The sequence below is a fragment of the Fukomys damarensis genome, unplaced genomic scaffold, assembly GCF_012274545.1.
Source record: "Fukomys damarensis isolate Sample0158 unplaced genomic scaffold, DMR_v1.0_HiC HiC_scaffold_7, whole genome shotgun sequence".
Classification (NCBI taxonomy): Eukaryota; Metazoa; Chordata; class Mammalia; order Rodentia; family Bathyergidae; genus Fukomys; species Fukomys damarensis.
In genome coordinates, this window is record NW_022900919.1 from 387574 (window position 1) to 414416 (window position 26843).

The 26843-nt window shown below is 36.6% G+C and overlaps 1 protein-coding gene across 3 annotated transcripts in view; it reads right to left on the minus strand.

Moving 5' to 3' along the window:
* The window catches only part of LOC104853204 (protein PTHB1), a 285577-nt gene that overhangs the window by 228421 nt on the left and 30313 nt on the right, over nt 1-26843 (minus strand). For all 3 annotated transcript variants that reach the window (XM_033761023.1, XM_033761024.1, XM_033761025.1), the window contains exons 6-7: nt 22232-22406; nt 9200-9284 (exon numbers count right to left, since the gene is read on the minus strand). In XM_033761023.1, the coding sequence (XP_033616914.1) occupies nt 9200-9284; nt 22232-22406 (260 nt within the window). The remainder of the gene's footprint in view (nt 1-9199; nt 9285-22231; nt 22407-26843) is intronic.

Consider the following 26843-nt stretch of genomic DNA (forward strand, 5'->3'; position numbering starts at 1 on the left):
ACGTAGACCATAGATCAATATCTAGTTTGTCTTAGTGTTTACATTATAATCTAGACCTCTTTTCTATGGAAAAGAATGATTCATTATTCTTAGGGTTTGTCACTATCATTTGGACTTCATGCCATTGTTATTGTTGATTTATTATTGTAGCCAAGGTGACACAGTTGTTACTATCAATTGAATTTCACTGTACGTCAATACCTGGACTGCCTAGAAGTCATAAACAATACTGGTGTCCATTCCTGAGGAACTGGGTACTGAGCCAAATAAGCTGCAGTATCCCCTCCCAAATAAATTGACGTGATTAGATCCTCTAACAGAGACAAAGGCCAATAGTTAGCACTCCAGAGGACTCTCTGTAAAGTAGACATTAACTAAAGAGATCTCTATACTAGAAATAAAGCTACCACTATAATCAACCCACAATCCTCACCACATAAAATGAAAAACAAACAAACAAAATAGAACATGAAAAGACAGGGCTATAAAATGTCTCCAAAAATGCCCCATATCTCCAAAGCCAATCCAGAAGGCATCAAAGGGGAGGATATCAAAAGCCACACAGCCGAGTCACCTGAAAGGTAACAGTGGAGGTAACAAAACAAACCAATAAGATGTTTGGTAAATTCAAAAAAGACCTAATTAAACAGATAATAATCCAATACAACAACCAGCAAGCCTACAGAAGACACAAATAAAAAGCTAGTGGAGCTAAAGAGTTGCAAAACATGAGTGCCCAGCATAGAAAAAAAGAATTAGAGTACATAAAAAATGCCAGATAAAACTCTAGAAGATTAAAAAAGTCCATACAAACTATGGGCAGCAGAAGTGATCAATGTGAGGACAGTGTCAGATCTACGAGACAGGGCTGTGGTTGGTAACCAATTAATGAGTGTTATCCTATAGAAACATAAAAAATAGAACAAACAGCTGCTAGATGATGTTGTGATAGTCAATCTGATTCCATCTTGGGCCTCAATGCCAGTCTGTACCTGTGCTCAAAGTGCTTGCACTTGAACAAAGCATCCCAAGCCCCCACATCCTGCTTGGCAGTAAATTTGCTGCAGTTGCAAAATGTTTTGTAGCTCACCTAGTGTGTGAAACTTCCTTATGCCCACCCCCCCACCAACCTGGTATGGTTCTGCTTCTGTAAGACTAGTCTTGCTTTCCCCTGAGCCCTCCCCATCTGAAAGCATGAATGAATTAAAAGGAAAAACCAAACCACTTCCCGTTACTGAGGAAACTTTCTGGGCGCTAGCCCCTCCTTGGCCACCAGCTATAATAAACAGTCTCAAATCTGGCACCGAGTGTGGTGCATCTCTATTGTTCTAACTCACTCATCCACAATAATGCAAAGACTAATCTAAGATTGACTGGAATAGTGAAAATCAGAAGATAGCACAAAGGTGATAAAAACCCTATTTACAAAAGTAAAAGCAGAAAACTTTCCAAATACGGAAAAAGAAGTCAACAGATACAGGTAAGTGATGAATACATAACCCCAAATATCCATGAGCAGAAAAGAACCAGTCCACAACACATCAGAGTCAAAATAACAGAAACAAAACAGAAGAACAGAATCTTAAGAGCTGTTAGAGGGAAGTAACAAATCATTTGTAAAGAAAAACCCACTGGAATTGCAGCAATTACTCAATACAGCCTTAAAGGTGAGGAGAGCATGGCATGGTTTTCCAAGCCATAGAGGAGAACAACTTCCAACCAAGATTGCTATATCCTACAAAATTATCTTTTAAAACTGATGGAGAAATAAGAAATTTCCAATGATGAAGAGTACCTAAAAAATTTCATGACCACCAAACAATATTCCAAAAAATTCTCAAGAATATCCTAGTACAAAACCATAAAGTTAACAATGCCAAAAAGTCTAAGACAATGAATGCACCAGGTACAGTGAGCACATAGTAGAAAAGAAAGACAGAGACTCAGGAGCAGGGAAAATAATACAATAATAGGAATGTCAATACCTTTAGTTATAAATAACAATGTGAATAGTCTCAATTCACTAATCAAAGGACACAGAATGAATCAAGAAACAAAATTTAATGTTTTGCTCTGCAAAAGAAACACATTCAGGGCTGGGAATTTAGCTCAGTGGTTCCACCACTTGCCTTGCTAACACAAGGACCCAAGTTCAATCCCCAGTAGGAAAACACACACACACACACACACACACACACACACACACACACACTTAATCCCCCCGCAAAATTCATAGATTAAAAATCAAAGAACAGAAAACGATATTCCAACAGGAAGCCAGAAAATAAGAGGGAGTAGGCTATTCTATTTTCAAGCAAAGTGAACTCTAAGCCAAAATTGTTCAGAAGAGGCAAAGAAGGACTTTATATATTAGCTAAAGGATAACAACAAGAATTCAACAGGAAGGAATTCAGCAGGAAGATGAAATTATAAAGATATATGTATCAAAAAAGTCACACCCAATTTCATAAAGCAAACATTAATATCACATAAACATCAGTACACCCCAAAAACTTCACAAAAGACTTCTAGATTTGATAACCAAATTCACTGGTGTAGCTGGATATAAATCAACACTCAAAAATCCATAGCATTCCTGTACACAAATAACAAACTCCCTGAGAAATGAAAGAAACAATCCTTTTCACAACACCATCCAAAAAAATGAAATACCTAGGAATCAATCTAACGAAGGAAGTAAAGGACCTCTACATTGAAAACTACAGTACTCTGAAAAGGGGGATCAAAGAATATATCAGAAAATGGAAAGACATCCCTTCTTCTTGGATAGGAAGAACCGATATAGTGAAAATGGCCATATTTCCAGAATTGTTATACAGATTTAATGCAATCCCAGACAAAAAAGCAAAAATAGAAGGAAAAAACTGGAAACAAAAGCGTATGTACATAGCAAGGGGAGTGGGGGATGGGATAAAATAAAATTAATCTTTTTTAAAATTTAAACATCAATACAGTTATAGCGCAGGTCCTCAAGAGCCCACTATCACAAATAGACACATTAACCAGACAAAAAAATCAAGAAAGAAATAATCAGAGTTGAATCAAACATTTGAACATATAAACTTAATAGATATATACATAGTGCTCCATGCAACAACAAAAGAGTAGTGCATGGGACTCTCTACAAAATAAATCACATACTAGCCAAAAAAAGCATAGTAAGGAAAATGTAAAAGAAGTGAAATTTTACCATGCATATTATCAGATCACAGAGCAATAAAAATATAAATTAATGGCCAAAGAAACAAAAGAAATTGTGGAAAGTAACATACTTTTGATAAGTAATCAATCATAGAAACAATTAAGGAAAAAATAAGACAGTACCTAGAATTAAATGATGACGTCAGTACAATATACCAGAATGTCTAAGACACAATGAAAACAATCCTAAGACCAAAGTTTATAGATATGAATGTCCACATCAGAAAATCAGAGTGAGGCTAAATAGATAACCTATTGATAAATATCAAGGTCCTAAAAAAAGAACAACTCAAATTCAGAGCTAGTAAAAGGAAGGAAATTACAAAGATCAGAGCAGAAATCAATGAAATGGAGAAAAAATAAATACCAAAAAAAATGAATTGAAGAGCTGGTTCTTTGGAAGAATGAAACAGAAAAACTCTCAATCTTAACAAAAAAACCAAAGATACAAGTTAATGCAATTAAAAATAAAAAGGTGAGATCACAACAAACTCCCCAAATAAAAAGATTATTAGCAACTACTTCATCACCTATATGCCAATAAACTGAAGAATTCAGAAGAAATGGACAGATTCCTAGATTTGTATGAATTACCAAAACTGAATGTTATGGCTTATATCAAGATGTTCCCCCAAACCCTCATGTGCTAACTGTGGGGCTTTTCAGAAGTGGCTGTATCTAGGCTATATGAATGTGGATTAAGGGTAAATGATAACTAAATTAGTTTATTGATTGGTTTAGCATAGTTCTGGGTGTGGATAATGGGATGGTCCACTGACCAACAGGCTTATAGCCTGGATGGGACACAAGGAAAAGGAAGACTTGCTGCTAATGCTTTTGTCTTCTGTCTGTCCTGCCACAGACTGTTTCTCCTGTGTGATGTTCCTCTGCCATGCTGCCCCTACCCTGCAGCCAGCTGACCACGGACTGTGAGCCAAAGTGAACCTTTTCTCCTTTAACTCGTGGGTGTCAGGTATTTTGTGCCAGCAACAAGAAAGTAACTAGGACAGTGAACCAAGATTTCAAAACCTTGAATAATCTAGTAACAGGCAATGAAATTGAAGAAGAAAAGAAATCCTGCCAACTAAGACAAACCCAAGTCCTAATGGAGTCACTGCAAAATAAGAACTTCAGAGAAGACCTAATATCAATACTTTTCAAACTCTTTAATGAAACCAAAAAGGAAGGAGTACTTCCAAAGTCATTCCTGGAGACTAGCAATAACCTGACTGCAAGACCAGATAAATGTCCAACTGAAAAAAAGAACTATAGGCTATATAGGCTAATCGCTCTAATGACCATGGATGCAAAAATCCTCAACAAGATACTAGCAAACAGAATGTAACATTATCAGAAGATCATGCATCATGACCAGGAGGCTACATCTCAGGGATGTAAGGAGAGTATGCCATACTCAAATCAATAAATGTAATCTATCATATAAGCAGAAACAAGTGTAAGTGTAGAAAAAGTCTTCACAAAAGTCCAACATCCATTCATGATTTTTTAAGAAATCCTGAAGAAAACAGGCATAGAAGGACCTTATCTCAATCTGATAAATGCCATTTATGAACCACCTACAGTGAACATTAAATGTGGAAAAACTGAAAGCCTTCCTTCTAAAATCAGGAGTAAGACAAGAATGTTCACTATAACCACTCCTGTTCCACTGAGTCCTTGAAACATTAGAGCAATCAGACAAGAGAAAGAAAATGTGTGTGTGTATGTGTGAACGAAAGAAGTTACACTATCAACATTTGCAGAGGACATGATCCTCTACTTATAAGATCCCAAAAAATTCTACTGAAACTCCTAGAATAACCAAATTCATCAATGTAGTGAAATACAAACTCAACAGACAAAAATCAATAGCATTCCTGTACACTAATTATGAACGCAGAGAAAAAAATTAGGAAAACGGTATCATTCATAATAGCATCAAGACAAATTAAATATGTAGATATTAACCTAACCAAGGATGTGAAAGACCTCTACAATGAAAATTGTGTAAGTCTGAGAAAAGAAATCAAAGAAGACAACAGAAAATGGAAAGATATCCCATGTTCCTGTAAAGGCAGAACTAATATTACACTTCCAAAACTGATATACAGATTTAATTTAATCGCAATCAAAATATCAACAGTATTCTTCATAACTGTTGAAGAAAATAATCCTAAAATTCCTAAGTTAGAATGAAATTCAGAACAGCAAAAGCAGTCCTGGGTAACAAAAGCAAAAAGGAGACATCACAATCCCAGATTTGGAGTTATATTACAAAACTACATAGATAAAAATAGCATAGTACTGGCACAAAAACAGACTTGTATCAGTGGAACAGAATAAGGCAAGTAGCAACACTTCTGGGTACTTTCAGCTATATAATCTTTGACAAAGGAACCAAAAACATGGAAGAAAAATAGCCTCTTTAATAAGTAGTGCAGAAGATTGAGCCTATGTACTAAACTAAAATGAAACTGGATCAAAGATCTAAATGTTAAAACAAAAACAATCTGTGGAACATAAAATAAGCAAAATTCTTAAAGACATCGGCATAGGCAAGGACTTTCTGAACAGAACACCAATAAAACAAGAAACAGTACTGAGAGTCAACAAATGACATCACATCATATTTAAAGCCTTCTGCAGAGCAAAGGAAACAACCAACAGAGTGAAAAAAAAAAAAAAAAACAACTTACAGAATGGGGAAAAATTTTTGCCAGCTATTCCTCAGAGTACTAACATCTACAATACAATGCATAAAGAACTCAAAAGAATTACATATCCCCTCCCATGAATAGACATTTCTCAGAAGTACAAATGGAAAAAAAAGTACAAGAAGAAAATGGTCAACATTTCTGGCCATTAGAGAAATGCAAATTCAAACAATACTGAGATTCCATCCTACTCCAGAAAGAATGGCTACCATCAAGCACTCAAAAATAACAAATGGTGGCAAAACCTCAGGGAAAAAGAAAACCTTCTACATTCTCATTGGGAATGTAAACTAGAGCAATAAATATGGAAATCAGTATGAAGATTCCTCAAAAAACTAAAACTAGAAATTCCATTTGACCCAGCTATTTCCCTTCTATGTTTCTTCCCAAAAGGGTTAAAGTCATCATCATTGAATATCAATGCTATGGCAATACAATTTATATATCTGAACCTTAGAAATGGCCTACATAACATTAACAGATGAATGGATAAAGAAATGTGGTATTTATACACAGTCAACGCTACTCTACCATAAAGAAGGATAATCATGAGGCACTCACAGATAAATGGATGCACCTTGAGACCATAATATTAAGTGAAATAAATCAGACAGACAAGCTTAAATATCATATGGTTGGGCCCAGGATGTAGCTCAGTGGTACTTCACCTGCCTGGCAAGCTCAAGGTCCTGAATTAAATCCCTATCTAAAGAAGATATGAAATCCAAATGGGGCTGGTCTGAAAGGCAGTGTGTATATATAGCCAGTGTATATATAAGAACAACCTACAGGAGGGAGATAGTAGGAGAACATAGTTAAACATTCTAAACTGAACTAATGTTCAACACTAAGTAGTCCACTAGGTTCAAGTATAACTTCCCTACATGAAAACCCCACTGGACACAAACATGAAAACCTATCCAGTGGCAGTTCTATTTCTCATGACATTGTACCAAACTAGATTCTAGCATTCTATGTCAGTGGCTATAACCCCAAGCTCATGTGTGCCTGGCCCTGAAAGAAGAAGACTCAAAGTAGACAAGCAAATCATGTGTCTGAGTACAAAAGCGAGATGCAGCCACTAAACACTTTTATTTCACTAGGTATTGTCAGTCTCTGTGATTCCCTTTAGAAAAACTGAACACATGAGCAATGAATCTCATACAGGAGTTTGCTAGGTACAATAAGAAAGATTCTTCCACTTCCAGCCAAGATGGAACGACAGGAAAAGGATTTTCTTTCCCATGCAGAGCAACCACAACATTGTCAAAATACTTGAGCAAAACAGTTTACAAGGCAATGGACAACAGAGAGCAAAGGACAGTGATCCCTTAAAGGCAAAACCAAATGAAAACAAAAGCAACAAGTGGTATGATAGCCTCAGCCAAAGGAGAGATGTCAGGCTTCAGCCAAGCAGACAAAGTTCTGGAAAAACCAAAGCAGACTTCACAAGAGCCAGTCATCCCAGCATTCAAGAGGATGAGGCGGGAGGATGACCACAAATTCAAGGCCAGCTTGGGCTACATAGCAAGATTCTACATTTAAAAAAAAAAAATTTTTTTAAGTGCATACAAAAAGGCCACACAGAAGCAGAACTCTGTAGACTTGTAGGGTGTCCCCCCTTGAATATTCTGTGGAGAACTTGTTGCTACTTCCATGTAAAGAAAGTACACAAAGGAGAATAATCATCTTAAAGAGTTCGAGGTAGCAGTGTCCAGTATTCACCCATGGAATTTAATACTGCCCATGCCTGCCAGGCAGGAGAGGAAACCAAGGAATTCTGAGGTTTTCCCCAGAAGTGAGTAAAGTACACAGAAGGACATTGCCTCAGGAATGGGAAACAAGTATCCTCAGAACCCACACTGCTTCGGTCCCCCTAGTAAGTCTTAAAAACAACTAAAATGATCAAATTAGTTCCAGATAACTTCACTGTATCCTAGAGCTAAAGAAGAAAAAGCACTTACTATAATTAATACTAAAATATTTACTACCCACCAAATAGAAGGGGGGGAGAGAAAGCAGGCAGGCAGGCAAGAAAGAAAGGGAGGGAGGCAAAAAGAGAGAAAAGAAAAGAAGAAAAAAATTTAAATACAAGACAATGTGATTTACAAAAAGAGATAACTGAAACTGACCCAAAACACATACAGATGTTAGAATTAGAAACAAAGACATTAAAAAAATCATTATAGGGACCCGGGATTTAGCTCAGCGGTTCGGTGGCCTGCCTTGCAAGCACAAGGACCCGAGTTCAATCCCTGGTACAAAAAAAAAAAAAAAAAAAAAATTTTAAAAAAAAAAAAAAAATCATTATAACTATATATCTTTAAAAGAGTATGTAGAGACATAGAAGATGTAAAAAAAAATTGAATTAATAGAAATGATATGTATGCCAAATGGGAATTAATACCAAATTAGGTATTGTAAGAAAAATAATTAGTGGTCTGAAAAGTAGCAATAGAGACTATCCCAAATGAAATAGCAAGAATAAAGACTTTTTTTTTCTAAATAAGACGTAGCTCAGTCACACAGCATTTGCCCGGCATGTACACAGCTTTTGGTTCAATGTCCAGAACTGCTAAATAAATAAAATGCACAGAAAGTCTGTAAGCTGTGACACAATTGCAAGTGGCCTGAATATACGCACAATTCAAGTTCTCAATGCAAAAGATAACAGAAAAAATATTTGAAGAATGGCTACATCTTTTCTCAATTTGAGAAAATTATAAATTTACAGATACAAAAACCTCAGTAACCCTAAACTGAAAAGGTAGGAAGGCAGGAAGGAGGAAGGAAAGAAGGAAGGGAGGCAGAGAGGGAAGGGGAAAGGAGAGAAGAAAGGGACATAGGGAGGAAGGCAGGGAAGGTAGGTGAGGAAGGAATCGTAACTTTATTGCTCAAAATGTATCGAAGAGAAAATCTGAAAATCAGCCCAAGGAAAGAGACATTAGGAACAGAAAAATATAATGTATATACATTTGCCTATTTAAGAAGCATTTTTAAATTTTCTTTTTATTTAATTTATAATTACTTCAGGTCAAAGTGATCTCACTTAGACAACTGGAGTCCCAGTGTCACCACACCAGCCATAATCCGATGTAACACAGCGATGAGCAAGCATGTCTACATTCCTCAATAACAGCCAATTAAATTCTTAGGTCACTATATATATGGAACACATATTTTTAAATTCTCAGGAATTCTTCTTCACGAACATGGCTAGATATGGCATTATTGAATTTCTTATATATTAAAAAAGGCCTTACAACTAGTCTTTTTCCAGAACCAAGTTTTTGCTGCTCAGTCTCCTCCCTTTTATCTGCGTCTGTTGCAAAAGCAAGTACTTGGTACCTGTATGAAAGAGATGGAAAAAGTATAAGTGGCCTTACAGTTTTAAAATTGTAAGTAAACTGCAAATTTTTTAAACTGTAAAGGCATATAACCTATACACATTATGAATGTTTTCTTTTTTCTTTTTTTTCCTTTAACAGTACATGTTTGCAGTACATAATGATTACATTCACTGTAGGGAATTGGTACATTATACCAAAATGTTTCAATTCTTTTTTCCCCCCTTTCCTCTACCCGCCTCTTATTTTTCCGCATCAGACTCATTTATGTATAAAATCTTATAAAGTCAATTATCATATATACAGATTGAAAACCAATCTAGTAGGCTAAAGAACATACAAAACATGTAAAATAATTGTACTAAATCAAGACACACTTTTAGATATACTGTCATCACTGGATTACATTCTCTCTCTCTCTCCTCTCTCTCTAAAAGCTGTAAACTTTGAGGTTGAATTTTTATTGTCCTATGACATGAAACTACAAAAGCTGCCATGAGAAAGAATTCTAACCATCTATCCAAATGATTCAGTAATGAGAAAATAGTTCTCTACCAACTATCAAAGCACTTTCATTAGAACTTCATGTGACAATAACATGCAGAAAAGCTCCTAAACACAAATCGACAGAAACAACTATAAATACTACAAAGCAGTCAGATGTATTAGAAATTTGTAATATACAAACTATGGAACCAAGAAGAACTAAATTTAAACTCGACCTAAACTACATATTGAGAGTTAATTTTGGCAAGTAAACCATTTTGTGTCTTAGTTTCTCTTCTATAAAATGAAAATAATAATCTCTAATTTAAAGATTCTTTCTCCCCACCCCATACCAGGAATTGAACTCAGGACTTTGCATTTGTCAGGCAGGTGGGGCATCACTATGCTAATCCCTGGCCCTCTAACTTAAAGAATCTTAAAAAGGATAAAAAGTAAATTATTAAAAAGTGCCTAGAACACTACCCAGGACATGTTGAGTATTCCTTATCTGAAATGCTTGGGACTAGAATATTTCAGATTTCACAGTATTTTAGATTTTGGAATATTTGCACAAACTTTACCAATTGAGCATCCCTAATCCAAAAACCCAAAATCCAAAATGCTCTGAAATCCAAACCTTTTGAAAATGATGTCAATACTCAAATACTTTCAGATAAGCTGGGCATTGTGGTAGACTTCTGTAAGCCAAGCTCCTGGAGAGGCTGAGGCAGGAAGATTGTAAATTCAAAGAGAATCAAGGCAACTTACAGAGCTTCTGTCTCAAAATGTATTTTTAAATGTCAGGGGTTGGAGCTCAGTGCTATAGCACTTGCATAGCAGGTGTGAGGTCATGGGTTCAATCCCCAAGTACTGAAAAATAGACAGGAAAAAGAAAAACAGAAAAGAAAAAAAAAGCTTTGGAAATGAGAGCATTTCAGATTCCAGATTTCCAGATTACAGATGCTTGACATATATACAGTGCCCAATTACTGGTTAATGACTTGATAAAAAGACAAATACAGATTATATAGACGCAGAGATCACTTACTTTTGTTCTTAGTAAAGCACTCTATGGCCTTCTACAGCGTTTCAATAAAATAAGAGCATTTATTTAAACTATTATAGACAGGTCAGTAGGGTAGAAATATTGCAGGCAGTCAGATAGAGCTAGGTCCTTGAGAGAGTCAGGACAAAGGTGAAACGTATCACAACTGCACCTATGGCTGGAGAAATCAGTTGGAGACCCAGCCTCAAGATAAAGACAAGATGACCAGACTTGCACACTTCCCCAAAGGACAAACCCTGGGCCTAATGAAATCTAGATAGACGTCAGCCACCCCAGTGGGTAACCAGACTTCTGGACCTACCATTTCCTAGAAGTCTTTGTTCCTTCCATCCACGCAAGTTACATGACTTGTTTCCCAAATGGACCACTACTATCTAAATGACTGTGCTTATAATCTTACTGGTTGATCATGGCTGTGGCCCATGCTGTACTCACATGGGTTCCACTCTATAAAACTCCTCTGTAAAATGGAATCCCCAGGCTACCCACTCGGGTCCCCCTCCTGTCCCTCAGGAGCTTTCCTATAAATAAATATCTTCCTTCTCTTTTTTGAGGGGGGTACCAGGGATCAAACTCAGGACCTTGAGCTTGTGAGGCAGGTGGTGGTACCACTGGGCTAAATCCCCAGCCCTATCTTCCTACTCTTTTTTTTTTTTTAACTAAAGATTGCAAACATACATGATAACAAGAAATGAAAATACTAAATAAAAATTTCAAATATACATATATATGACAGCAAAAAAAGGATATGAAATAAACAAAAATTTATGTAACAGACTAATTGAAATACATTAGTTTGATATGATCTTCAAACATTATGTTCTTTCTCATTTTCTTATATTTTTGAAATAATGTAATTATAAATAAAACAAAGTTACATATTATAGTTGAGAAACTGTCCTCAAAATTTTATAATTAATAAACTCCTTGGTTTTATTAATTGATAAATATCATATGCTTGTTGATTGTACCACTTACATTTTCTAAAACTTCCCACAGAAAAAAATATACTTATATTTAAAATCCAAAAGCAACTAAAAAAAATTCACATTTTTAAGATCAGATTTTTGTTTCTATTTTATTATATCCCATACTTATTTTTATTACATTTTATAAGCATAATGATAGAATTTAACACCAATACATATGTAATATTCTTCCCAAATGAATGATTATGAATTAAGTCAAACATGTAATTTAAAGAAATCATAAGGTTGCCAGAGAAACTATCAATATGCCAAATGTGCACAATCCTACCACATTCATGACCACGTTTCTGATTTAATAGTGCACACATATGTGTAAAAACATACCCCCACACATATACACAATGCATATTTTCTACAATACAATATACACTTAGGTATAATAAAACAGTGCAGTGATGTGTGGAATGTTGGTGATTTGTATAATTTAAGAAAAAACAAATATCATCTTTGAGGAAGTTGGAGAATTTGTAATATGTACCAGGTACTAAATGATATTAATGATTAAGTATAGTTATAATAAAATTTACTTAAAAATTAATATTCATCATCAGTAGAAAATAGGTACAAAGATATATTGATAACATAACAACATTTGTCTTAATAAATTTCCAATCAAAAAAGCTGTAGTGACAGAAAAGGAAGTTTGTAGAAAGCAGAGATGAAAGAGGAAAATGACAGATGGACCTTAATACTTTTCATACTACTCATATATACAGATTTCATAAATTCTCAAATAAAAAAGCAAAGAAAATGAGAACCAAAATAACTCATCAATTTGGTAGACCAACATATAGAGACAAGGATTAATGTGTCGATAAATTTTAAAAATATGAAATGTAAAGCCTGAGATTTAGCTAAGGTACTGCTGCACTTGCCTAGCCAGAACAATGTGCTGAGTTTAATCCCCAGCATCAGAGAAGAAAAAGAAAAAAGAAAAAAGAAGAAAAGAGGAAAAAAAAAGCATATGTACTTTCTGACATACTCAATAAATTAAAAATAAATTATTTGTTATCTCTTCCTCTTGAATCGTTCCCTTCACAAGGATGTAGTGAACTTCTTTATCTTTTTCCATCAGTTTATGTTTGAAACTTACTTTGTCGGTAAATAAGATTGCTACCCCTGCTTTTTTTTGGTGGGGGGGCTCCTGTTACATGAAGTTTTTTGTCCTTTCACTTTCAGTCTATGGGCTTCTTTTTGCACTAGACATGTCTTATATACAACATATTATTAGATTTTGCGTCTTAATCCATTCTGCTGGTCTATTTCTCTTGATTGGTGAATTGAGGATGTTAATATTGATGGTTATAACTGATATGTACTAACTTATTATTATCATGTTTTTTTTCGCCTTCTCCCTTTAGTTTCTTGGCTTGCCTATTTGATTTGCTCTGTTGGGCCTCACTGTGTTACCTTCACTGTCTTTTTCTAGGATATTGTTTAGAATTCCTTATAGTGCTGGTTTGGTATTCATAAAGTTTCTCAGGTGTTCTTTATCATAGAAATATCTTATTTCCCCATCCATTTTAAAAGAAAGTTTTGCAGGATACATCAGTCTAGGTTGGAAGTTGTTTTCTTTTAGTACTTGAAATGTCTCATTCCAGGCTCTCCTAAACCTAAGGGTTTGTAATGAAAAGTCTGCTGTGATTCTGATGGGCTTTCCTTTGCATGTAATTTGTTTCTTGTCTCTTATTGTTTGTAGTATTTTGTTCTTCTGTTGGGTTTCTGGGATCTTGATTATTATATGTCTAGGTGTAGATTTTTTTTTTTTTATCACAGCTAGTTGGCGTCCTATATGCCTCACTTATCAGTATGTCAAATTCTTGACCTCTGTTTGGGAAGTTTTCTATAATTAATTCTGTGAACAGTTGTTTTGTCATTTGCATTTTCTCCTACTACTTCTTGAATTCCTATCAATCTTATGTTATTCTTCTTTGTATCGTCTAAGAGTTGTTGTATCAATTTCTCATGATATCCTACTGTTTTTAAGAAACCTCTCTTTCACGATTCACTGACTGCAATTTTATCTTCTATATCTGAGATTCTATCTCGGACTCTTTTATTCTTTTGTGAACACTCTCAATGGAGTTTTTAATCTCCTGGATATCTGTTTGAATTTGTCCTATGGATTCCATTTCTTTCTTGTATTGGGCATTTATTGTTTCCAATTCTTTCTTATGCTGTACATTCACAGCTTCTATTATGGTCCTGAGTTCATCTATTTTCCTCTGTTTCTGTTCTAGAGTCATGAATTATAACTTTCATTTTGCTCCTTATCTCTATGATTATCTGAGAAATTACTTCTATTTTATATTTCTCTAGAGCCTGATTGATCAGTTTTGTTACTTCCTGTGCTTTGAGTTCAGGGTGTCCTAATGATTCACTATCAGACTTTTCATCCTCATTTGCCCCACTGTTTGCCATTGGTAAATTGGACCTCTGTCCCTGTATCTTGCTTAAGCATTCTCTCATTTTTACTACTGTTGTTGGTTTGTCTTTGTTTGACCTTTAGGTTATTACTTAAATCTTCCTGATATAGTTGGGCTGCAGCCCATGGGTCTCTAATGACTCATAGACATTCTCATTTTCATAATACCAAAGAAAACAGCTCATTGAATCAATCACAATCCTTTATCCTAATTGATACAATCAGCACCACAATATAATGAAGCACAACTTGCAAATTGACCACTTATGGTAGTCATCAATCTATCACCTTCAAACCATGTGAATTAAATTAAAATCAAGAAGCAATCCAAAATATGTTTACAGTGAATAAACTTTTCAATAAGGATATTTACCATTTGCAATGGGGGCTTAAAACAAAGTTAAGACAAGAGGAGTAGATAAGTATAAGAATTAAAGAAAGTTTCATATGAAGCCAAAAGATGTAGAATGACCAGACAATCATCAGGAAATTGTTAAATTAAAAAAGAACAAACAAAACAGAAATATAATAACCCTTGAGTGAGGTAGAATAACACAAAAGAACACAAAGAAACGAGAAAAAAATAATAAAAGAAATCTGAATTAGGACAAGAGCAGAAACAAAAAGGGAGATGAGGGATACTATAGTGGAGTAAGAGACTGAGTTAGAGAAAGAAAAAGAAAAAAAAAAAGGATTTTCAGAGTAGGATGAAAAAAAAACAGAAATGAGTTTGAAGGGCCTCTTTCAGACTATATCACTGCTGTCATAATACACAATATGTGCTACCACTTGCAGAGCCGAGTCCCCTGATCTCAGCTAGCTGGTAGCAGAACCCCACAAAGCAGAATGAGCTCGGGCTGCAAGGCCCAGATTGAGTTCCCCGACCTCCTGAAGGGTTGAACTCCACTCAGTTCTACAAGTTTCCCCCACCACTTCTTTAAAGATGTTCGAAGTTGAAAGCGCCAGAAAATACTCTTTATGACCACCTCTGCCTCTACAGGGGAGGTCCAAAGATTGGCACAATCAGGAGGTCTAAAAGAGTAAGGGGGAAGGTGGGGGAGGGGTTCGGGGTGCCCGCACAGCTACCTTTCCGGCACTGAAGATGGCGGCAGCGGTGCCAGCAGGGGAGGGCCTGCCCGAGAAAACCCTCTGGCGCTGAAGATGGTGGGAACTCTGCTGGGGAGGGCACGGCTGAGAAGTCCCTCTGGTGCTGAAGATGGCGGGAACAGCGCCAGGGAGGGCCCCGCCAAGAAGAACCTCTGGCGCTAAAGATGTCAGAATGCAGCCTGCAGGAGAGGGCGTGGCCAAGAAGACCCTCTGGTGCTGAAGACAGAAGGCCACTGGGGAGGGCACCCCTATCTTCCTACTCTTAACCTCTGTTGTTCCTAGAATTCATTCTTTGATTTTTAGAAAACAAGAGCTCAGCATATCATACAACTAATAAGTTGGGAGATATATTTCATATTTCATCTCTGATATTATTTCCCACCATCAAAACCAGTCTGTAAAGAAATTTATAAATATCATTCAATCTCAAAATGATTAAGTTAGCTGATTGTATTCAAATTACCTTACTTCCCATTAATTATGGTATATGCTTAAAATACTCATTCTGAATGAAGAAACTTAAAGCTAATAGATTTCCTTCCTCTCCTGTTGAGTCAAAACTCCTTGCATCATTCCCCGATAGCTAAAAGGAAAATTTAGAAACAGTTATATTCAGACACTCTTACTACCCAAGCCAAAAAAGCCAGAGTGTCAGATCCAGGGACCTGAATGATGAATGCAACATGGATATCTGAGCACTGAGATGTACAGTAGTATCCAAATGTCATATACGACTGTGATATGAATTTGTGACCCAAAAAGATGTGTTAGAAACTCAATCCCCAATGCAACAGTGTTGGAAGGTGGGATCTAATTGCGCTTATTTAGGTCGCCAGGGCACAGTTCTCTTGAATGGTTTAATGTTGATTACTACAGGGCTTGACGCTCTAAGACACAACTTTAGCCCCCTCTTCTACAAACTCTTCTGTTCTACCAAAAGACAATGACCAAGACGGCCCTTGACAATACCAGCCTTGTGATCCTGGACTTCCCAGCCTACAAAATTGTGAGAAATAAACCTCCATCCTTTAGGAATCACCCAGTCTCATATATTCTGGTGTAGCACCACAAAAGAGACTGATATATGTCAACCCTAAAATTAAATGATGTCAAGAAGGAGTAATTCATTTCTTAAAAAACAAACAAACTTCAATTTCAGGAGGTTGCAAAATGACTATAAATTAAAGTAGACTTTGCAAGTCACAAAAAAACAATGACAAGTTCACAAACACATATAAAAAAGCAGGACTAAGCTCAATGTGTATGAATTCATTCAGTGAACATATAGACTAGAACTAAAACAGGCATCAACAATGCAGAAAAACTACTACATGATGCATACCCATCAGGAGCACTGAGTCAGTTGCAGGGATGTAAGTACAGACAATTCAGTGTCACTCAGAGAGCTTTGTTCCAGTACAATGTCTGCACATAGTACTGATGGAAAAAGACTGTGCAGAAATAAGCAGCTGCTGTGCAGTGGAGGTAGGAGACACACTTTTGATATATGTTCAGAAGAAAGTTATGTGTTAAAAAATGAACAAAACATTACCATGCTGGCAGAGAACAGAAAGGTATTATGGCAAAGCAAACAGCACAAGTCAAAGCAGCAGCAAGAAGAGACATGAAAGGCTGTGGAGAGGTACATGGTAGAGAAGAGTCATGGGAACTGAGAACTAGGAGGCAGATCTCAGCCTTATAAAAGCATGCTAAAAAATTCCATAGGAGCTACAGCAAAAGTCTCTATGCCTTCTGAGATCAGCCTTCAAAATCCCAGTCTCTGAAAGAGCCGGACAATAAGACCTCACATTTCAAACCTCCAAACAGGACTGTTTTCCCAGCCTCAGTTCACTATGAGAGAAAGAGTATGCAATGGTGACCAGTACATTATCCCTGAGACATTACAGATTTAACCTCAGGCAATCATTCCAGAGGTGGTTTACTTCCTGCAGATACCACCAACCTAAGGATAAATGGATATTAATGAGGCTGTTGCAAAAATCCAAAGCTCTTTGAGCTGTTTGAAGCTTTGCATATAACTACAAAGGGTTATTATTTCATCTCAGGAGTAAGTGATCCCCTAACATGGCCTCATTAACATCAAAAAGCAGGCAGAGACAAAGCCAAAATTGATTCCTGATTTTGAAATCCATCCAAACCATTTCTCTTCTTGGAAGACAATTCAGACACAGCTGACAATAAATTTAGATAAGAAACTTATAGATGCATCTATTTTATGATTCTTCCATAACTCCTCTTAACTATGACAGTAAGTGTACATGAAAATCTATTTCCAAAGCCAAACAATTCCAATCATACTTGGAAAGTCTGAAATAAGGAAAACAGATCTTTTTTTTTTTTCTCTTACCACTCAAGTGTTGAGTGATATAAGGTAAAGAATAAAATCCCCTTGTTGATACTGCTGAAAGAATATTCAGCCTGATGTAGTAAGATTTTATGAGAGTGTTAGATACTCTTCTCAGAACAGGAAGGTGCTAATCACAAATCACAAGTCCAAGTGAGTGGGAGTGGTTTTAATCTAGGTTCCACAAATGCTTGGCCAGTCCCATGGAAAACCAATGACAAACACAACTATGTGATTTCAGTATTCATTCATATCACATTGTAAAAACAGCAAGGAACTAAACTATGGATTGATGTGTCACAGGGTACAAAAAATAAACCCTTTGAAATCATTTTTCAAATGAAACACGTCTAAAGGGTACCAAGAGATTTGGGAACCTTGGTGTTTAACCGGGAGAACTTTACTACAAATGGAAGCTCTGGATACAGAACACTGCTATGATCATGTCAGCCATGACTGAGACATTCTTAACTATGCCTGGCAGAAACACTTTAACCGAAAGATGCCAGAAAAAGAACAGAAATTTTTGTTACACACTTTTCACTCTTTCATCAAGTTCTTGTTAAATACCTACTCTCGGCCAGGGATTTCTCTCAGTGGTTCCACCGCCTGCCTGGCAAGCGAGAGGACCTGAGTTCAATCCTGGGTACAAAAAAAAAAAAACAAAACTCCTACTCTCAGCAAGGTACAGTGCTGGCACTTTAGAGGGTCTAAGACTTCCTGCCACCAAGGAGCACTGAGTCCCATAAGGTGAAAAGCAAGCTGGCAAATATTTAATATGGAAAGTGTGAAACATGGAAAGGCTTGAGGGAACTGCTGAAAAACCTCATGAAATGAGAAGAAAGATGTTGTATATAGCTAGGTCAAGGAAAAACTGAAAGGGAACAGGCAGCCTCCAAGCATAACTTTCACCTCAGACCCAGGGTGCAGCTGGAACTAAAGGGATGACAGGGAGAAGCCCTTACCATATCTGGAGAACACAAGTTTTTCAATTTGGCCAGAGCCTAAGTCTGATGAAGAACCCAATTTTCCTCTTAAAACAAAGTCAACAAATACGTTCTAAAATACTTAAAGTCTGCATTTATTGAGCAACAAACATATTAGGAGCTATCAGAAGGGTGTTGGGGGAAGGCATATATTAGAGGGAGGAAGAGAAAATAAAACTCTTGGTAGGCATCCTTCTTCTAGGGCCCTCTAACATTCTGCTCTTCTTTAGATGTTCCCTCTAGGCTCCTCAGTGTCCTCCGCAAAGTCTGCTGCTGCCTGCACCACAGGAGCAGAGTGACTGTTCCTGGAATCCTGCAGGAGACAGGAGACAGGTCTCTGACTTTGTGTCTCCTGGACCTTGCATGGCATGTGACACAGTGAAGGTTCTTAAAAAATGTTTGCTTACTCAGTTTCTGCACAAATAAACTGAACTGTTCAATGAGTGGACAGATGTTTAAGATAAATGCTGCTCTCAAGTACCAGAGAGAAGACATATTCTGGGACATTTCAATATAATACAGAAGGCAACCTACAATAAATTCACATGAATAGCTTTTTATATAATGATATGTTCAAGCAGGTGAACAAGGAATAGTTGAACAAGTTTATTTTAAAACCCCCTTTCAAATCTGAAAATCACATCATAAATGTAAATGGGGCTGGTTTATAAAGAGCACTGAATGACAACGCAGTCATCCTTTGGTGCCCCCAAGGAATTAGTTCCAGGAAAAACTCACACCCAGCATGGATATTAACATTTGAAGATGCTCCAACCCCTTGTAGAAAGTGGCATAATATTTACATAGAACCCATATATATCTTCTCACATATATCCTACTTTATTTTCCTTACAATTCTAGTGACAATACTCCAGCCATATAGAAGCTAGTCAAGTATTCTACCGCTGAGCTACATACCAATGGCTCCCATATATTGCAGATATTCTCTAGATTGCTTTTAATACCTGCTACAATATAAATGCTACGTAACCATGCATGGTGGTGCACGCCTGTAATCCCAGCACTTGGGAAAATGAGACAGGAAGACTGCTCCAAGTTCGAGGCCACCCTGGGCTACATAGTGAGTTCAAGGCCACTCTGGGCCAGAGAGCAAGATTCTGTCTCAAAAAAATAAAATCTTAAATAAATAAATGCTATGTAATAGTTCTTGTATGGTATTGTTTACAGAATGATGTTGAAAAACTGTGCATATAAAGAACAGGCACAAATTGTTCCAAATACTTTCAATCTGAAATTAGCTGAATTGTTAAATATGGAAGCTATCGAACAGATAGTTAACCATTTAAGAAAGTTTTGATATTATAATGGAAAAATTAAATTTATTCTGGTTTTAAGAGGTGATATAAAATGACAGATTCAAGAAATATCTTTCAACAGCCAGGGATTTAGCTCAGCAGTTCCACAGCCTGCCTTGCAAGCGAAAGGACCCGAGTTCAATCCCCAGTACCAAAAAAAAAAAGAAGCACCTTTCAAAGACTAGATTAGACAGAAGGAAAAATAAACAGAAATCCATGTAAAAGAAACAAAGGGGAAAGGGAAGCAAGGCCTAAGTAGGAGAATTAAAGGTAGAATAGTGAGAGTTTACAACTAAATAATTCTGACAGGCAAAAGAAGGAAGAGATAACAAAAGATGATCCAAAGTTTGGGCACATGTGGCCAAGAGAACAGTAGTAGTACCACAGCCCTTTTCCCCCAACAATCCCAGAAAAGGACAATTTTCTTACCTTACTTGTTACATATATTTAATTACCATGCTGATTTCGAGGGGTAGGTTAAACCAATTAAATCAAAATCTAGGGAACTCGGAACTAGGAATGCATAGATATGCATTTTAAGATGCTTTTACTTTTGGTACCAGGGATCAAACTTGGGACCTTGCACTTGAGAGGCAGCGGGTAGAGCTACTGAGATAAATCCCTGGCCCATAAATATGCATTTTATAACAGGCTGCTCAGAGGATTCTTACACACAACTAAAGTCTGACAACCAAAGTCCTTGCCAGTTCCTATTTGAACATAATTGAGCTGAGTTTAAACTGATTAAATATCAGTATCAAAAAACAAAACAAAACAAAATATCAATATCAAAAATAAAAATGAAGTATATATCAAAAATCTATTCTATTAGATTACATTCTATTAACTGATTATAGATAGATTCAATGAAGCCTCAAAAGAATAGACCTATAGTATCCATGCTTTCTTACATTCTACATTATACCAGTGAATATGATTTCATTTAACCTTTTAAATTTGAAAGCATACATAAATACAATTGTCTTACCTTGCTTGTTACATATATTTAATTTACCATGCTGATTTCGAGGGGTAGGTTATCCCTAAACCACACAACTTAGCCCTCTCATGTCGTCATTTCACATAAGTCACATATCTCATGAATTTTTATCATTATACAAGTGGTCCTCATAATGGGTTAAAGTGTGTATTTTTAAAGAGAAATTTAGTGAATTAATATTTTGGAGAATTACCACAGTTACAACAATGTAGGCTTCTCTAAGATTAAGCTTACTAATCAAGGAAATCTACATATTTTTTCCTAATCCAATCACTCTTGAGTGCTACTACCAAATTAATTTCTATGCACATATTTCAAAAAGTAAAATAGAGCATAAAAACTTCTGTACATGACCTAGCATGGAACTGCTTAGTAGAATGTGAGACACAACTGGGTGGAAAGCTGAAAAGCAGATCTTGATATTGCTTAAATTTTGGCATGTCTGAGAAAATGACATAGATGGTTTTCTTTCAAAATAACTATAATATTTTATTTATTACCAGTACCAATTCTACAATTCATTCATCTCCTTTGGATAAGAATCATCACAGTTGTATAAGGAACATGACATGAGGATATACTACCCTCAATTAACTTCTTAGTTACAAACATTTACTTGTTTCCAGAGTTTTAAACTCTAGGTGGTTTAACATCATTCACAAAAGACGGCCACTTATGATGGGAAAACTACATTAACTTGACATGATTAATATTCTTAACATTTGTATTTCTTGACATATTTTTCTAATGACCTATACATTCTTTTGTTTTAAAATAATTCTGTACATGCATCTTCGTATCTGTTTCTTCTCACCTAACACTGTGTGTTATTATTTATTATATCATGCAACAGTCACAGTAAATACTGAATGCTTTCTATAGGGTGACAACTTGACATACACTTTATTCTCGTAACAAACTTGTCAAAATGAGCATTGTAGAGGTTAGATAAGGCACTGATCATCAAACAGCTATGAGTAGTGAAATCAGGACTCCAATCCAGCACTTTCTCTCCTCAAACAGCTCCTCTCCAATCACTGCACCACACTACCTTTCAAATATTTTAAATACCAAAAAAATAAGCAGTAAGTCATCACACTATATTTTATCAAAGAAACCAGTGTTTTATTCATTTGTAATATTCAAGCTCTGTAAAAAAGAATACATCAATAAAATTATGATTCCAAAGATTTAACATACAAACTTACTTGTAACTTTCCACTTGCCGGCAGGAAGAGACAGTAATGAAAGAATCTGTACGGGAACTGTAAGCAAGAGGGCCAGGCAGAAGAGAACCAGGGAGAAATCTCCCAAAAGCATAGCTTTCCTGCTCAAACAACATCAGCATCCCATCCATAGACTGGATACAAATTAAATCTCGACCTAAAGAAGAATGGGAAGAAATAAGACAATCTTTTTATAGGTATAGTCAGTTATTACTACGTACCACAAATATGTCATAATTAATTTTTCCACAAGAGACAAACTCAAGGTAAATTTTAAATAACAAAACCAATGAAGCTATCAAGTTATTGACTATAATATACATTTATTTCTCAAAAAAAAATTTTTTTTTTGTACCAGGGATCAAACTTGGGTCCTTGTGCTTGCAAGGCAGGCCATGGAACCACTAAGTTAAATGCCCAGCCTTATTTCTCAATTTTAAATTATTCAATAGATATCTATAATTTTAAATACATTTATTTTGATTTACTATATGTTAAAATCTCTCAGTTCAAGATAATTCCTGAGAACAATCAAAACTATAAGATACTACTTCTTCCAAATTCAGAAACGTAACAAAAATTCTTCTTCATTAAAATGCTTCGTGGCATTGTAATACTGTAAGAGAATGTTCTTACTGAAAGATATGTGTTGAAGGATTTATGGACAAAGCTGTGAAAAAGTTTGTAATTTACTTTCAAACTGATACAAGAAATACCAGAGATGAAATATAAAATATTATATATCTCAACCTGTTAGATGTCTGATACGCTAAGCATGTGTTCTCTAAAAACTGAAGAATGAATTCTAGTGTGGGACCCTAGATATTTAGTCCCAAAACCTTCCCCACTTAGCTTAACTAACTCCATTTTAAGTTGAAAAAACCATAAAGTAAAGTGCCAGAACTGACCCACGGATGAGCTCAGGCAGTAAAAATTTGCTCGGTTTGCTTAGTTTACTTAGTTGCAGTAAGAACAGAGTCAGGTGGACAGGAGAAAGGCAATTCCAACCTCAAAGAAGAACAGGATGTTCTACATAAAGAAGAGCATGCCGCATGCCTAGGCACACTGACCTCTCTTTGAATCAGCTCCCTCCCTGACATAATAATTTTCCCTCTTTTGCAAGGGCCCTAGTAACATCCAATAGATTTAAAATGTTAGAAAAGAAGCCAATAGAATAGAGAGAGTTTCAAGCCACCCAAACCCTATAAAAATAAGCTAGATTAATGGGTTAGGACTTCCAGTTTGAAGCCGCTGTGTCGGTGACACTGGGAGTCCAGGCTCAGGCTTGCAATAAACTCCTCGTATATTTACAACAGAAGAGTTTCCTGGTGGTGGTCTTGGGGATTTCGCGACTTGGGCACAACACTAGGAACAATGGAGATTAAGAAAAGGAAGATATTTATTGGTAGGATAGCTCCTGAGAGGCAGGAGGAGTCCCAAAAGGGTAGCCTAGGACCCCCTTTTACAGACAAATTTTATGGAGTAAAACTCACATGGATACAATGTGGGCCACAGGCATGATCAACCAATAAGGTTACAAGTATTGTCACTTAGGTAATTAGTGTTCAATTGGGAAACAAGTCACACAACAAGTGTGGATGGAAAGAACAAAGACTTCTAGAAAATGATGGGCCCAGAGGTCTCTGGTCCCCCATGGGGGTGACTGATATCTATCTAGACTTTAATTAGGTTTGCTGTTTGTCTTTCATGGAAGTATACAGGTCTGGTTTTCTTGTCTTTATCTCCAGCAGATATGTCTCTAGCCACAGTTGTGATGTGTTTCACCTTTGTCCTGACTCTCTCGAGTGCCTAATTCTGACTGCCTATAATATTTATATCTGACTTAGCTGTCTATAATAAAATTGTTTATCAAAAAAAGTGTGAATATGTATGTATATATATATATATATATATATGTAATTACAACTGTTGATTCTACATGTGAAAATAAGGATATTTGTTACTCTGTCTATATACTTTCTATATACTTGTAGAAAAATAAAATATTGATATATACTTTATATATGAAACATTTTGAAATTACCTTGACCTAAAGGGGAAGAGGCTGTTATGGTAACCAAAACACATTCTTCATATCTGTGAAGTTAGAGCGTATGTACTTGCAAGCAGAAGTACAAATAAAAGTTGTGTTCATTTTGATATGTGATATCATTGAACCAGGATTCTGTAGTCTCCCAAAGTCCTTAAAGTAGTGGTCTGCAAAATTCGGCTGCACACCAGCAGCATCAGCATCATCTAGGAACTTCTCCTCCTCAGAAAGGCACTATACCTACTGACTCAGAAACTCTGGAGGAAGGGCTGAGCAATCAAAGTTTTAACACAGAACAAAGATGATCTGGGTATATGAAAAAGTTTCAAACACACTGCCTTTAGCATGAAAGGACAAAGAGTCAGGGCTTGAAGAAAATGTAGGGAAAGGGAAATGTAGGCAGAATAAAGAATAAAATAGGGCCTCATCAATAACCTTTATTAAAGAAATTAATAGAAAATCTTACTAGAGGCAGCTTTTGCCTCTCCAGTTAGATTCAAGCAATTAGAAAGAAAGGTAAAGAAAGACAGAAACCAGACCCTGAAAGGCCCCAAGAAACACAATTAACATAAGAATTTATCAGGAAGAGTTGACAGACAAAACAAAGGTGCAGCTAGAAAAACATGAAAGATCAGGGTTGCAGCCCCTTCACGCTATAAAATGCAAAGGAAATAAGGGGCAGCCACCTAAAAACTTTTATTTAGTTGTAAAAAGACACCTGTGTATATTCTCACTCTAGGGTCAGTATATTCTTTCACTAGATACACCCTTCAATTTCCAACTCTAAGCTGCCCTTGTATGATACTACACACACACACACACACACACACACACACACACACACACGCACTTATCCATCATAAAATGACAAGAAAGAATCAAAGGACCAAAAATGTCATAGGCAAAGGTGCCTGGGATAGAGTCAACGACAGCCAGAGTGCCAACCAGATTATTACAAGTTCCAGGTGCCACATGTGAAAGAGACACCAGTCTTGATAAAAAAGGCTGAGGACAGAGACCCATGGGAATTCACCTTTCTAATGTCCTGTGCTCTGCTGAGGAGCTGTCTCTATCTTCTCCTTCTCCCCTCCTCATTCTTCAAATAAATCATCTTTTATTTTAATCTTGGTTCCTTTAATTATTAAAAACATTTTACTGGTGCTGAGTTTTACAATCCCAGTTAGCTGCATGTTCCAGCAGAGCAATGGTGCAGTATACACTACTTGATGCAACAAAAAATTGAATTCCAAAGAAACTTGGCACTATGGCCCCCATGAACATGGCACACAAGGTCTGACTTCCTGAACTCTAGTAATACAGAGCAGAGTACTTCATATGCTGCAAAGTACAAGTGAGCTCCCTCGAGAGTCAGATAACCTGGCTTTTAATAGGCCCAAGTTTCCTTATTTGCAAGACAGTACTTCCCTCAATAACTTATGATAAACTAAAGAGAGTATGGAAACTAGAACCATTGATGGAAATACTCAATTGCATTAATATTTTCATAATTACTTTCAAAGTCTCATGCTACATGTTAAATTAGTGCTTAATTACTTGCTGTTGTCCACATGCATCTTAATGATATGGCCTTCCCTGATTTGCTTATGCAAAATTTTTCTTTTTCTCAAAAGAGAAATCACTTTCATCTTTTTTACCCTGGTCTAGTGAACATTTGCTAGGTTCCTATTGGCCATCCATTTTCCTTTCCTCCAGTGCTGTGGGCAAGACCCACCTCATTCTAACTTTGACAGCAGGCCTTGACATATAAACCTGCTAGTATCCCACTAGTTACAGTGCTCAGACACAGGCACAATTGAGACCACTGATGCAGGTGAAGTCTAAGCAACACAGATGAGTTTATTGCCATTTGGATGTAGATGGGCCAAGGGAGAAAAGACCGTTTGAACTGAGAGGAGGATGTTTGTGGTTGATATAGGGAAGTGTAGGTAGCGGAGGGGGCACTGGTCCAGAGGGTAAAAAATTTTAGAATCCCATGGGTAATGGGCCTGGGGCTGGCTGATACATAGGACAGTGGCAGGAGCAGCAGGGTGCCTACTGGTTCCTGCGGATAGCAGGTCTGCTTGGGGGAGAGTTTCCTTCTGGTTGAGCAGGGGTCCAACTTGGAGGACCTGTCAGTCAGAACTTCAGCTGGAACCAGAAGAAAAGCTACTACTCTCTTGAGAGTAACATGTGAGGACAGTAATGTCCAAACAACAGAAGCCATCTGGATTCTGTAAGGGCAAGCCATGGACAGCACTACTAGAGCCAGGGCATCAGCCTCACCGGAAGCCAAACTTATCCTGCGCTTTACAGGCAATACATTCCGTAATTGTGGAGGGCACTTGAAGTTGGCTCACTTGCTCTCTCTCTCTCTTTCTCTGAATGAAGTGAATCAATTTATTTTTCCTCCAAGAAATGAGGTTCATGTCTCTCTTTCTGGTCTGATCACCCTGTCTGTGACCCCAGAGAGTCCTATCCTTACTGCCACCTTAGAAAAATTATCTATTAAAAAGATCTGTCTCTTATTAACTGTAGGTCAGTTAT